Genomic DNA, 15,126 nt, shown 5'->3' with positions numbered 1-15,126 from the left:
CTACCTACCTCCCTACCTACCTACCTACACCTGCCTGCATACCTACCTACCTATACCTACTTCTACCTACAGTACAGTATACATACCTACCTACCTACCTATACCTGACTGCCTACCTACCTACCTATACCTACTTCTACCTACAGTATACCTAGCTACATGCTTACCTACCAGCTATACCTACTTCTACCTACAGTATACCTACCTACCTAACTACCTACCTATACCTACACTACCGGTCAAAAGTTTTAGAACACCTACTCATTCAAGGGTTTTTCTTTCTTTTTTTACTATTATCTAAGTCCATTCTGCTGCCAATGTTTGTCTATGGAGATTGCATGGCTGTGTCCTCGATTTTATACACCTGTCAGCAATGGGTTTGGGTGAAATAGCCGAATCCACAAATTTGAAGGGGTGTCCACATACTTCTATATATAATGTACCTACCTACCTACCTACCTACCTACTATGGCTTTTGCGGTGGCTCTATTACTGCCACACCGGCAGTCATGACAGCAGTCAAATTCAGCTTGACAGTTGAGTCATGGTAATATGTTATGCACTCTGGACATGCATTAGGAGTACCCAACTTGCTAACTATCATCAGGTCGCTAATGGCCTGGTACTCAGGGCTCTATTGTCCCTCCATAAATTCCTAATGGTCTAGTACTCAGGGCTCTACTGTCCCTCCATCAGGTCCTAATGGTCTGGTACTCAGGGCTCTATTGTCCCTCCTTCAGGTTCTAATGGCCTGGTACTCAGGGCTCTATTGTCCCCCATCAGGTCCTAATTGCCTGGTACTCATGGCTCTATTGTCCATCCACAAGGTCCTAATTGCCTGGTACTCAGGGTTCTATTGTCCTTCAATCAGGTCTTAATGGCCTGGTACTCAGGGCTCTATTGTCCCTCCATCAGGTCCTAATGGTCTGGTACTCAGGGCTCTATTGTCCCTCCAACCACTCTGACATCAATGCAAATGCAATCGAAAATCACATTAAAAAAAATATAAAAACAGTATGTGCTTTTAAGACTCACCTCACGGTGATTGAAAAAAATGTCATGACCGCCACAGCCCTACTACCTATCTATACCTACCTGCCTGCCTACCTACCTACCTACCTACCTACCCGCCCGCCCAACCAACCAACCAACCAACCAATCAACCATCTACCTACATGCGTTGTTGAATGTTTGAATCAAGTGTGCCAAAGTTGGTTTGGGAAGTGGGAACAAAAGCCTACCCACCCTGTCTTTTAGTATTGTATTATTTGCTAGTGCTAAAGCAGCAGCTACTCTTCCTGGGGTTCACACAACACATAAAACATGATATAATACAGAACATTAAGAGACAAGTACATCACAAGGACAGAACTACATACATTTAAAATACGTATACAAGCTTTCATACAGGTATGCCTTCATAATCATCTGATTATGTGGTTCTGTCCTATTGTTTACTTGTTTACGTTGTATTGGACAAGGAGTTGAATTCAGAAGTATAGCTACGGTATGTCTTCTTCTCCTGTGTCTGCAGAAATCGAATGGAGACTGGGGCAAGACTGTGATTGAGTACAGAACTCAGACGCCAGCCAGACTACCTATCGTAGACTTGGCCCCCATGGACATAGGCAAGGAGGACCAGGAGTTTGGCCTGGACATCGGACCTGTGTGTTTCTCCTAAACCCAACACACATGGATGGATGGATTTATTTAACCCTACGAGGAGTGAATTTTTTAGAACGCCATCCTCAATTCTGTTTAAAGAGGCAATCTGGATTTCAAACAACAAAAAAGCACTCACTTTTTAGTTACATTCTTCAAGAATCAATGGCTATATATCACTCATTTAAAAGATTGCCCCTTGAAGAATTAGGTTTCAGTTCAATAACTAATAATGAACAACAACCCCTTGTGATGTCATCAATTAGAATCGGTTGGAATGTTGTCGTCCATTCTCCTCCAAAGGGTTAAACATTCCCAAGACTCTTGGACTACCTGCTGAAGCAATCAGCTTTGTACATAAAGGCAGGGCGGAGAAACTACAGTACAGTATATGTCCTGCCTGCTACTAAAATATTTATTGCTTCTTTCCAAGAAACAACTAAAGTTGTTAGTGCAATGGTACTGGTAGTAATTACTATTGAGGAATGCAGGTGAATTGTATTAAGAAGATTGTGTCATAATGGAGTTTCAGGGCCTGAAGGTTTAAGCTTGTTGAAAACATGACAATTTATGGAACTTAAGTGTCAGTGTCGTATGACATTCCATCATACATTTCTTTACCAGTTTCTCAGTGAATGCCACTAAATAGATATACTGTCACTTGATGTAGAGACAAAACAACAACAATTGTATTCCTTTTTCTAATGTAAATTCAACATAAGAATGTCAATTGCTCTTCACATGTTTATTATTCCTGTTTATTATTGATATTATGATATTTTCTTCTTTCGACTGATGGTGTTACACCCAATAAAATGAATCTCATGCCCTTTTCAGTCAATCTGGTTTAAGGTTCAGGTCAGGATAAATAGAAGAAATACCTTCCCATTTAATAACAGTGTTTGAATTACGCAGGGGTGCAACTTTGATTTTAGAAGTGGGGGGGACAAAATATTTATATTTCTTTAACAATTTCAGACGGTGTGCTCCCTGTCCCCAGTGAAAGTTGCACCTCTGGAATTACAAATTGGGGAGATTTCACCAATTAGAAAAGAGAGACATAATCCCAGAAGGAAAAATTAACAGGAGCACACAGACTATTTATGTTCGATTTTTTTATTAAAATACTGTCTAATGTGTAATTAAGGATATAATGACAGTTTACATAGAAATCCTAGTCGGTCAACTTTCACACAGCCAATATTGTTTGGAGGGATATAGATGCTCTTCCTTGATTATCATCTATACAGTTGTGCTCTAATGTATTGACACACTAGCAAGATTCACTATTTCTTCAAAAAAATAAGTTGAAAGTGAAAAAACATCTGGTGTTCACATGTGTTTTTGTTTGACTTATAACTGCACAGGACCAAGAAAATAAATTATAAACTGAAATTTCGATTTTTCACACAAATGGCCTGGACTAAAGGTGATAAGTTGCAGGTGCCTACAGGGTCAAAATAGACATTCAACCAGTTTTGAAAATAGAAACCACAATATTCTGCTCTATTGCACTCCATTGTAAAGTGCAAGGGTGCCGATCTGTTAGAGCACAACGGTAGATAAACATGGCATCTTGATTTAAAAAAAAGTTGTGTTTATTTATCATGCGTAATAAATCTTACAAGAGCTTTTACATTAAAGACAGCATTAAAAAGTGTAAGAAAGTTTAGAACAAGCATTAACAATTACAGGCATAATTAATTAAGTCCAATTCCCCCACGAAAAATGACCACACATCCAAACAAGAAGAAACATTCAGGGTTGAGTGGAACAACATAGACTGAAGATCAGAGGCAAGTAACAGTTCACTGTTTCTCTCATCTCTATCAAATGCAAAACGTTGGAAAAGTTTTAACCAACTACAGTACTACACGCTCCCAAGGAGATGTCTGAATTCCTAATTTCTGTAAAACTTCATCGACAGAGGACACAAGATAATCTCCAAATTCCCAGAGTCTTCTGTCGAGGACCAGCTGCTCATTGGTCCAGCTTTCTCTCTGAGCCTCTTTCACCTGCATGATCTTACACACGTCGGACGGAACCCTGACAGAGTCCCCATAGCTCTGTGTCACCTCAAACATGGCCGTCTGCAGCACCAGACGGGGGTTGACCACCATCTTGTAGGAGCGGAAGTCCTCTTCAAGAACAAGCTCTCTGTAGACGTAGTCCAGCAGATCCACCCCCGGCGCCCTCCTCCGTGCGGAATGGTCTTGCATTACAGTACCGGCTGTGGCAGGGAAGAGGTGCGTCTCCATCAGGAACACGCCTGCGTCGGGGTGCTGCCCCTGCAGGTCCTCCATGAGGGGCAGAAGAGAGCTGTGTGAGGCCGGGACCAGGAGCTGATCAACATCAGCCAGGAGGACGTACCGTGAGCTGTACATGTTCCTGTAGATGCACTCGTTCATGATGATCAGCTGGCCATTGAGGTGGATATCCCCTTCCAGCTCCTGGGCTTCCCACCCAGTAGAGGGCTTGAGGAAGTGGTTGATGGGCCAGCCAATCACCTCCAGAGTGCCCTCCTCTGCGTAGTACTGGAGGACCTTTTCCAGATCAGGTCCACAGCTGGTGAGGTAGAGGACAACCCTCCGCACCCCCAGGAGCTTGTAAAACTCCATGGTCTGGACAAACTGTTGGACATTGTTGTAGTCTCCAAACATGCTGGACATGCACACGGTGAGGTAAAAGGGGAAGTCCTCCTCCCGTCTCTCCCGGTTCTGGATGCTCAGAAATGTCCGGTTGAGGGTGTCCTGGATGTCGAGGGATGTGCCTAGAGTGACGTGCGTGGCGTGGCATCCTGGTTCTTCGAGGCAAAGCATGTCTGCGGCCACATACGGGTAACCATAGTGGACACTGTGCGTTACGACAGCAGCTGGAGCGACCTGGGGGGCGTGTCCTACGCAGCACAACACACAGTACAGAGACATGGGTCGGTCTCTGTTGACCATGGCAATGATGCGCGTGGCTCCCCCTTCCCTGTGGTCCTGGTATGCAGACACCATTAGATGAGTTGAACCCTTAACTGGTGTTATAGTCTCATTGGCTGTGTGAAGAGGGCAGGTAGAGAGAACAGGGGGAGGAAGGGAGTGAGCTTGAGTAGAGTTGGTCCTGAAAGTCACCAATGGGGAAGACAGTGTGACAGATACTGTGACAGACAGACACAGGATGATCAGAACCACTTTCCATTTCTGACTCCTGGATTGGTGCACATCAGCCATTTGACCTGTTGGAGACCTATAGGAGGATCATGTCACAATCAACAATCAACGATGATAACAACAACATTATCATCATCATCATCACAACATCCTCACTATCCCTGTCATAATCAAAACATTGACAGGGATATTATCAGTGATGCACTGAACAATCAGACAGGGAAAATCAAGGCAAACTGGCTTTCAATCAGCTTAATCCATCTGGTCCACCTCAAACATATATCCTGATATCTCCATACTTACATGTTGGCTGTGTGATCCTCCACCTCCTGGTCTGTTCTGTCAGTCAGTGGGGCTGTGGGGGAGTCTCTCATCTCTCTGTTGTCAGGAGTTTCAGGGGGGCAGTCAAGAGATTCAGGCTCTGGTCCAGATGACCGTGCTGCTCTTCTTCTCAACATCTCCAGGAAAATGAAGGAGGGTTCTGACGGCCAATCAACACAGGTTACATTAACACTATAACTGCTGGGCCTCAAGGTCCCCCCTTTAAACTAATGAGCAGTCATTCTGACAGCAACATTCTAACAGTGTAATTAATACATTTTATATACAGTATGCCAAAGCAAAAATAATCATTTGGTTGTGTTTATGAAGGCCTTGGGTAACAACATTAGAATACCATTTTTTAGTTTGTCACTGTAGGCTGTATGTACAAACTAAAAAACACAATAAACACAAACATTCAAGTGTTACATCAATTTCATTTGTGGAGTGACTTTGTTAAAACTATGAAACAGAAAGCATATGTATTGGAACATGGTAACAGTGTTTTTTTAATAAAAACGAAATAAAATACCTCAACCACCCAGACCAGGCAAGACGCACGGTCAAATGATGACAACATCAGTAGCCTAAGCATCATTATAAGGGCCAAGTGGCCTTGATAAATAGTGAAGCTCAATAATGGCATTATAATGAGAATAAGTATCACATGACAGCAGTCAGAAATAGTCAATTATTGTCAGCTTGTGTGTCACGCCCTGACCTTAGAGAGACGTTTTATTTTCCTCTATTTTGGTTAGGTCAGGGTGTGATGTGGGGTGGGCATTCTATGTTGTGTATTTCTTTGTTTTGGCTGAATATGGTTCCTGATCAGAGGCAGATGTCTATCGTTGTCTCTGATTGGGAATCATCCGTAGGCAGCCTTTTCCCCACCTGTGTTTGTGGGTAATTATTATTTCTGTGTGTGTTTTGTGTGCGCCTCAGTTGCGTTACATTTGATTCTGTTTACCTGTTTATTGTTTTTGTTCGGTTTCACCTCAATAAAAGATGTAGAATTACAAGCCCGCTGCGCCTTGGTTGATTTACAACAGGGAGTTTGAAGATAGCGAACATGACAGAATTACCCACCACAAGAAGACCAAGCAGCGTGCACCTACGGGGAAGACGAGGTGGACATGGGAGGACATCCTGGACGGTAAAGGATCCTGGACGTGGGAGGAGATCCAGGCTGAAAGGGATTGCCTCCCATGGGAACAGGTGGAAGCAGCGAGGGAGGAACAGCAACGAGATCGGGAGTCACGGCAACAACGGAAGCCCGAGAGGCAGCCCCCCAATTTTTTTTTTTGGGGGGGGGCACACGGGGAGATTGGCTGAATCAGGGTTGAGACCTGAGCCAACTCCCCGTGCTTACCGTGGGGAGCGTGTGACTGGTCAGGCACCGTGTTATGCGGTGATATATCTCCAGTGCACATTCACAGCCCGGTGCGCTCGTTGCCGGCTCCCCGCATTTGCCGGGCTAGAGTGAGCATTCAGCCAGGAAGGGTGATGCCAGCTCAGCGCTCCTGGTCTCCAGTACGCCTCCTCGGTCCAGGATATTCTTGCACCGGCTCCGCGCACTGTGTCGCCAGTGCGCATTCACAGCCCAGTGCGTCCTGTGCCAGCGCCCCGCATTTGCCGGGCGAAAGTAAGCATCCAGCCAGGACGGGTTGTGCCAGCTCTACGCTCGAGACCTCCGGTGCGCCTCCACGGCCCAGTATATCCTGTACCTGCCCCACGCACCCGGCCTCCAGTGCGTCTCTCCAGCCTGGTACGCCCTATGCCTGCTCCACGCACCCAGTCTCCAGTGCGTCTCTCCAGCCTGGTACGCCCTGTGCCTACTCCACGCACCCGGCCTCCAGTGCGTCTCTCCAGCCTGGTACGCCCTATGCCTGCTCCGCGTACCCAGTCTCCAGTGCATCTCTCCAGCCTGGTACGCCCTGTGCCTACTCCACGCACCCGGTCTCCAGTGCGTCTCTCCAGCCTGGAAAGCCCTGTGGCAGCTCCACGCACCCAGTCTCCAGTGCATCTCTCCAGCCTGGTACGCCCTGTGCCTACTCCACGCACCCGGCCTCCAGTGCGTCTCTCCAGCCTGGAAAGCCCTGTGGCAGCTCCACGTACCAGGATGTCAGTACGTTTCCTCAGTCCAGTGAGACCCATTCCGGCTCCACGTACGAAGCCTCCAGTGATGATCAATGGCACGAAGCCTCCAGTGATGATCCATGTGTCACGTCCTGGCCAGTATATAAGGTTAATTGTTTTGTAGTTTGGTCAGGGCGTGACAGAGGGTATTTGTTTTATGTGGTTCAGGGTGGTGTGTTTTGTTAAAAGGGTGTTTGTTTTAGTAATTCCGGATGTTGGTTTATGTTTAGGTATTTCTATGGGGAGTCTAGTGAATGTATGTCTATGTTTGGTTAATTGGGGTTGGGACTCTCAGTTGAAGGCAGGTGTTGTCTATCTGCCTTTGATTGAGAGTCTCATATAGTAGGGTGTGTTTGGGATTTGTGGGTGATTGTGCTGTGTTGAGCTTTGCTTTGCAGACTGTCAGTGTATCGTTCGTTTTCTTGTTTGTTGTTTTTGTATTCGTGTTGAATTTCATTAAATGTTCAAGATGAACTCTATCGACTCTGCTGCGTATTGGTCTACCTTTTCCGACGATGATTTCGTTATATCGTCTGAAGACGAAGATATTCGTGACAGAATCACCCACCTCCAAAGGACCAAGCAGCAGAGGAAGGAGCGGAGGAATTACGAGTTGGACTGGCGGGAGAAGTGGACTTGGGAGGAAGTTCTGGACGGGGCCGGACCTTGGCATCAGGCTGGGGAGTATCGCCGCCCGCAGTGGGAAATAGAAGCAGCCAAGGCAGAGAGGCGGTGGTACGAGGCCAGAGACGCGCTGAGGGAGAAGCACGAGAGGCACCCCCAAGAATTTTTTTTTGGGGGGCACACGGGTAGTTTGGCTAGGCGAAGGAAGAGCCGGAAGCCAGCTACCCGTGGTTATATGGAGGAGCGTATGAGGTGGGGAGCGCCATGTTTTGCTGAGAAGCGCACTATCTCACCCATACGCACGCACAGTCCGGTGCGAGTTATTCCAGCCCCTCGCAGATGCCGTGCTAGAGCGGGCATCCAGCCTGGTAGGAGGATGCCTGCGCAGCGCATCTGGTCGCCGGTACGCCTCCGAGGACCAGGCTACCCAACTCCCGCTCTACGCACGGCTACCATCAGGCCCCTGCACAGCCCAGTCTGCCCTGTACGAGCACTCCGCTCGTACAGGGCTACTAGTTCCATCCAGCCAAGGCGGGTTGTGCAGGAGGTAAGATCTAGACCGGCTGTGCGCCTCCATAGCCCTGGGTTTCCAGCTCCTGTCTCTCGTGCGGACCCGGAAGTGCGTCCACCCAGTCCGACTCGTCCTGTTCCCGCTCCCCGCACTAAACGGCAAGTGCGTAAACCCAGCCTCGCCAGTCAACAGTCGTCGGAGCTGCCCGTCAGTCAACAGTCGTCGGAGCTGCCCGTCAGTCAACAGTCGTCGGAGCTGCCCGCCAGTCAACAGTTGCCGGAGTGGTCAGACTGCGCTGAACTGCCGGAGTGGCCAGACTGCGCTGAACTGCCGGAGTGGCCAGACTGCGCTGAACTGCCGGAGTGGCCAGACTGCCCTGAACTGCCGGAGTGGCCAGACTGCCCTGAACTGCCGGAGTGGCCAGACTGCCCTGAACTGCCGGAGTGGCCAGACTGCCCTGAACTGCCGGAGTGGCCAGACTGCCCTGAACTGCCGGAGTGGCCAGACTGCCCTGAACTGCCGGAGTGGCCAGACTGCCCTGACCTGCCGGAGTGGCCAGACTGCCCTGACCTGCCGGAGTGGCCAGACTGCCCTGACCTGCCGGAGTGGCCAGACTGCCCTGACCTGCCGGAGTGGCCAGACTGCCCTGACCTGCCGGAGTGGCCAGACTGCCCTGAACGTCCCGAGTGGCCAGACTGCCCAGACTGTCCCGAGTTGCCAGACTGTCCCGAGTTGCCAGACTGCCCAGACTTTCCCGAGCTGCCAGACTGCCCAGACAGCCTGGAACGGCCTGAGCCGGAGCCACCTCCAAAAAATAGGTGGGTTGGGGAGGGGGGTGTAGCACAGTGCCGTCGTTGACGGCAGCCACCCTCCCTTCCCTCCCTTTAGTAAGGGGGAAATTTTCTTTTGGGTATTGTTTGGGGGTATTTTTTTTTTTTTTTGTTAAGGTGCTTCCGGGGTAGCACCTTTAAGGGGGGGGTTACTGTCACGTCCTGGCCAGTATATAAGGTTAATTGTTTTGTAGTTTGGTCAGGGCGTGACAGAAGGTATTTGTTTTATGTGGTTCAGGGTGGTGTGTTTTGTTAAAAGGGTGTTTGTTTTAGTAATTCCGGATGTTGGTTTATGTTTAGGTATTTCTATGGGGAGTCCAGTGAATGTATGTCTATGTTTGGTTAATTGGGGTTGGGACTCTCAGTTGAAGGCAGGTGTTGTCTATCTGCCTTTGATTGAGAGTCTCATATAGTAGGGTGTGTTTGTGTTTGGGATTTGTGGGTGATTGTGCTGTGTTGAGCTTTGCTTTGCAGACTGTCAGTGTATCGTTCGTTTTCTTGTTTGTTGTTTTTGTATTCGTGTTGAATTTCATTAAATGTTCAAGATGAACTCTATCGACTCTGCTGCGTATTGGTCTACCTTTTCCGACGATGATTTCGTTATATCGTCTGAAGACGAAGATATTCGTGACACCATGGTACGAAGCCTCCAGTGATGATCCATGGTACGAAGCCTCCAGTGGTGATCCATGGCACAGAGCCTGCAGTGATGATCCATGGCACGAAGCCTCCAGTGATAATGCATGGCCCGGAGCCTCCAGTGATAATCCATGGCATGAAGCCTCTAGTGATGATCCATGGCCCGGAGCCTCCAGTGATGATCCATGGCACGGAGTCTGCAGCGACGTCCCCCTGTCCGGAGCCTCCAGCGACGGTCCCCAGTCCGGAGCCTCCAGCGGCGGTCCCCAGTCCGGAGCCTCCAGCAGCGGTCCGCAGGCCAGAACCTCCAGCGGGGGTTCCCAGTACAGAGCCTCCGGCGACGATCCACGGTCCGGATTCACAAAAGCGGAGGGATCAGCGGGCGGAGTGGGGGCTTCGCCTCGAACCGGAGCCGCCACCAAGGATAGATGCCCACCCGGACCCTCCCCGATAGGTTCAGGTTTGCGGCCGGGAGTCCGCACCTTTGGGGGGGGGGGGGGGTACTGTCACGCCCTGACCTTAGAGAGACGTTTTATTTTCCTCTATTTTGGTTAGGTCAGGGTGTGATGTGGGGTGGGCATTCTATGTTGTGTATTTCTTTGTTTTGGCCGAGTATGGTTCCTAATCAGAGGCAGCTGTCTATCGTTGTCTCTGATTGGGAATCATACTTAGGCAGCCTTTTCCCCACCTGTGTTTGTGGGTAATTATTATTTCTGTGTGTGTTTTGTGTGCGCCTCAGTGGCGTCACGTTCTTTTCTGTTTACCTGTTTATTGTTTTTGTTCGGTTTCACCTCAATAAAAGATGTGGAATTACAAGCCCGCTGCGCCTTGGTTGATTTACAACAGGGAGTTTGAAGATAGCGAACGTGACATTGTGCTTGTGTGTATTCACCAATGGCATCAGTTGTATTTCATTAAGCTATTATCCCTTGTTCTAACAGATGACAAAATCTTCATAACTTTCACTTGCTTGTCACATGTTGACATACTTTGTTTGGTTGTAGTGTGTAAAAGTCTCCGGCTGCCAAGGTGCCTTATTTTGCGCAACGGGAGGGAGCTCCCATCTCACTTTCTTCATGGTGCCAGCCAGACTTGTTTTCTTTGTAAGCAACTTGTTCGCCAATAAAGGAAGAAATTGCCCACAGTGACATTTCTCCCCCTGCCAAGGTATCATCACCACATTCTCCGACACTCACGTACCTGCTGCCCGATGTTGATATTGTACAATTACGCAAGCTCTCACTGTGTAGCCTACTCCGAGTAGGCCAGAGTAGACTGCTAAGACCGCTTTGATTCAGTGGACTGTTAGGGTACATACCATTTTAATATTAGAATTAGAATGGATCAATATAATAATGTTTTGCCCTGTGTGAGAGCAAAATTACAAGATAGTTTTAATACTGTAATTGCATCAAATGGTTGTTTTATGCAACAAAATAGAGGGTTCTAATAACTATATTTTGTCTGTGTGACCTGAAAGTGGGCCTTTGGGAGATTTAACAACCGACAGGAGATTTACGATGTCTTTTGGGTGATAAAACCTAAAGAGACCGCATTCTAGATCATGAGTTAATGTTTCTGTTCTATAAGGTACCAGGGAGAGATGACCCCAGGGCCAGACCTTGGTTTCTATGCAAAGATAACTGTTTTTCCAGCAGATACTGTCTCCTGTGAATTATAAGTATCTTTCATACACATCTTAACCTTGTGACTGTTGTCTTGTTCACTGTTGTCTTGAGCGCACTGGAGTTGTGAGTCGGAGATTTCCAAGTTCCCAGTTGTTTTGAACACAGCATTAGTCTCAGCGGAGGGAGGGAGAGAGCAGCAGAAGGTCCGCCTCTCACAGTCCCTGATCTCTCCTTCCTTTCCTCCGCTGAGCCTGACCAGATCACTTCCACTTGAAAATCAAGTCGCCTCAGGCAGAACTTCATGTTGTTCCCATGACCAGAGAAAGTGAAATACTCCTCGATATGAACATAAACACGACGAGATGTTAATAACAATAAAAACGCAGGGCTATTGATACACTTGGCTACTCTTCATGCAGCGCCAGTGGAAGTAGAGAGAAGCACGTTGTATGTTTTATAATAGTGTTGAATAACACCTATGTATGAACTCACTCATAAAACAGCTTCTCTTTGTTGTTTTCTTTGACAGTCTCTCTCTGGTTTTAAAGTTATGACATCTCACGTAGGCTAGTATCAAACTTGTGTCTTGGAAGCTGTAGGTAGGCAAGGTGATTTGAGCTATCCGATTGGCCAGCACAGTAGTAGCACTCCATTTAGCCACAGATCTCCCGGTCCACCGGGTAGGTGGAGTTTAATATTCTAACACCGATACTGTTTTAATAGAGACTTATAAAAATGTGCTTCTTCCATAGAAATAGGTCCTGCCTCTCACTAAATAGTAGAAAGCAGATTATTCAGTCGATGTTCCTATCGGTCCTCAGTGGCCTGATTGGTGCTACACCTTTCCTCCATCCCTAGCAAACACAGCTGATTTAAACTAATTCCATTCTAAACTGAAGATCATGATTAGGTGATTATTGGAGTCAGGTGTGTTAGCTGGGACTGGGGCAAAAGTGTGACACCAATCAGGCCCCCCGAGGACTGGAGTTGCCCAGGCCTGGTCTAGACTATGGCGACATAAACTATATGAATGCAACTGCCACTTCATTAAAGCCGTTAGATGCAGTTTATCATAGCATACTGTGATTTGTTACAGGTAACAATTTTCGTACTCATTACTGCATTCTCTACCAGAAAGTTGGTTGGCCCCCTTTGACATCAAGTAAGTTGACACATTGCTATGTTTTCATTTATAAAGCTCTTTTACAAAAAGTAACATCGTTACTAAACTTTAGACATGGGAATTACCACACCTGGTCTCAGGGATGGTTAACTCTGAAAATTCCGTTGGTCTCTACTGAGTTAAGTAAATCAGCTTTGTTTTCTTGCACCTTATTTGTGGAACAATCTCCAAAATGTCCTTAAATGTGATGTTCTGGCGCCTCTACTACAGGGCTGCAAATCCCCCTTCCTGGAGATCTACTGTCCTGTAGGTTTTCAGTCCAACCCTAATTTAGCGTATCTGATTCAGCTAGTTAAGGTCTTGTTGAGCAGCTAATTAGTAAAATCAGGTGTGTTAAATTAGGGTTGGCCTGAAAACCCACAGGACAGTAGATCTCCAGGAAGAGGGTTGGGCAGCACTGCTCTAGGGCAATTCAAAAGCTGATTGGGGACCTTATTACTGATTAATGTGTTTGTTTTTTTTAAGACCATGTTTTTCTTTCTGCTTGCATTTTGTATTTATATTTTGATGTGTGAATTTTCTGCAATTTATGTAATCCCGGGCTCATCTGTAAAAGAGACATTGCTCTCAGTATGACTTCCTGATAAAATAAAGGTTAAAAAACAACAACAAAAAAGCTGAAGCTTTACAGATTGCATGATAGAGATGTAAAGGTAATTTCTGATTGAGATGACATACCCAGCACATACGGTACATTGCCTTTAAATGTCAACTTCCTCGATATGGAATGAATAATAATAACGGACACAATAATAATAATAATAAAGCTGTAACATATGACTATTTAAATGTAAAATATCAATACTGTCATATTTCAGTAGATTCACGTAAATGTAATACATTAAAATATAAATATTTAAATATGCATTTTAACCTGAATGCCATAGGCCTATCGATTAAATATTTCAATCATAAAGTGCAAATATGCACTCAATTCAATTTGGGGAATACAAATTCAAAACTATTGAATATAATTACAATTTCTCTTGGCAAAACATTAAGATCAAGACAACTTTTGCTCACAATCAATTCATGTTTTCTGACAATCACAATTAAATGATTTAATCCAATAAAAATGTTTACCCACTCTGAATACCAGACTGGTCTCACAGACTAGACGTAACATAGTAAATGTAAATCCGGAACACTAGAATGATATGTATTAGTATGATATGCTACGTTTAGTATAGTTACATAAGATAGATGGTTACTTAAGGCAATAACAAAAGTAGGGTGGTTGGTTGAGGTGGATGGGTAGGCATATAACACGACCGTCTAGCATCCCAAAGGATGTGAGTTCGAACCTCATCATGTACAACTTTAGGGTTTTAGCTAATTAGCAACTTTTCAACTACTTATTACTTTTTAGCTACTTCTTAGCATGTTAGCTAACCCTTCCCCTAACCTTAACCATTTTAGCTAACCCTTCCCCAAAAACTAACTTTAACCCTTTAACCTAACTCATGAACATAACTCTAACCTTAACCCCTAACCCTAGCCCCTAGCCTAGCTAACATCAGCCAGCTATCTAGAATTTGTAGCATATCAAGTTATGCAAATGTGGAACATATAGTACGTTTTGCAAAATCGTAACATATAATACGAGATGGAGAATGGACATCCACAATTTAATACATATCGTATGAAACATAACATGCTAAATGGAGTGTCTCGGATATACATACAGAATAATACAAAATGCTCTGAGAGCAGGTTGTGAATATCGCTCCTTTATGATATTGACCCTATGACAAATATTAACTTACTTTTAAGCTCTTTCTCTGTGTTGTGATGTTGTGAGGCCTCTTCTGTAAATTCAACCGATGATCTGTAGTTGCCTGTTAGGCTGCACAGTATGTTCCACTTCTGTGTTAGGGGCGACAACATGAATGATGAGTGTCTACTGTGGGATGGCCTTTTGTGTCACAGCAAGTGAATGATTGAAAGTCATACGCCCCTCCCTACCCAAGGCAGGGACTCCATGAGCGATGTGGCCACACCTCTGAAGATACCGTAGCTTGAAAGAAATATTTAGGTACGAGCCTGCATGCACAAGTTATCATGCCACTCCTTGTCATACTAAACAGAGTGGAGAACAGAGGATTTGATCCTGATTCGATAACCCTCACAGCTATCCTCCAATCACAATGATTGGAACTCCATCACATTCTATGGCTTATGATGCTCTTAGTACTCACTCTAGCCTACTATACTAGCCCACTATAATAACTCAACACCTAAAAAACACCTTAAAAGAATTCACTTTAACAACTCTATTACTACTACCACCATTATTGCTGCTGTTACTACCACTACAACTATTACTACCATTCACAACCATACATACTTCAAGACTAGCTAGCACACACATTTTCTTTAGAAAATGTCATTTTCTAATATTATTAGGTGTGCTTGCTGAAAGCAAGAACAACTA

The 15,126-nt window shown here is 45.8% G+C and overlaps 2 protein-coding genes across 3 annotated transcripts in view; one reads left to right on the top strand and one right to left on the bottom strand.

Moving 5' to 3' along the window:
• LOC115196433 (collagen alpha-2(V) chain-like) overlaps positions 1-2,503 on the top strand; it is a 46,632-nt gene extending 44,129 nt beyond the window's left edge. For both annotated transcript variants that reach the window (XM_029757267.1, XM_029757268.1), the window contains one exon: positions 1,535-2,503. In XM_029757267.1, coding sequence (XP_029613127.1) covers positions 1,535-1,681 — 147 coding nt within the window. In that variant the 3' untranslated portion in view covers positions 1,682-2,503. The remainder of the gene's footprint in view (positions 1-1,534) is intronic.
• Positions 2,504-2,762: 259 nt separating this feature from the next.
• LOC115196435 (uncharacterized) lies at positions 2,763-5,445 on the bottom strand. Its single transcript, XM_029757270.1, has 2 exons — positions 5,124-5,445; positions 2,763-4,896 (listed from the first exon to the last, which is right to left on the bottom strand). Exons 1-2 carry the CDS (start codon positions 5,276-5,278, stop codon positions 3,525-3,527), a joined length of 1,527 nt encoding a protein of 508 aa, XP_029613130.1. The 5' UTR covers positions 5,279-5,445; the 3' UTR covers positions 2,763-3,524.
• Positions 5,446-15,126: the final 9,681 nt, after the last annotated feature.

The sequence above is a fragment of the Salmo trutta genome, chromosome 6 (assembly GCF_901001165.1).
Source record: "Salmo trutta chromosome 6, fSalTru1.1, whole genome shotgun sequence".
Lineage (NCBI taxonomy): Eukaryota > Metazoa > Chordata > Actinopteri > Salmoniformes > Salmonidae > Salmo > Salmo trutta.
The sequence above is the reverse complement of the archived record's forward strand: the minus strand, read 5'-3'. Positions and strand labels throughout refer to the sequence as shown.

Coding starts and splice junctions, on each gene's coding strand:
- LOC115196435 (XM_029757270.1), bottom strand. CDS start 5,278: ATGTTGAGAAGAAGAGCAGCACGGTCATCTGGACCAGAGCCTGAATCT. Junction 4,897..5,123: donor GAGGATCACACAGCCAACAT/GTAAGTATGGAG, acceptor ATCCTCCTATAG/GTCTCCAACAGGTCAAATGG.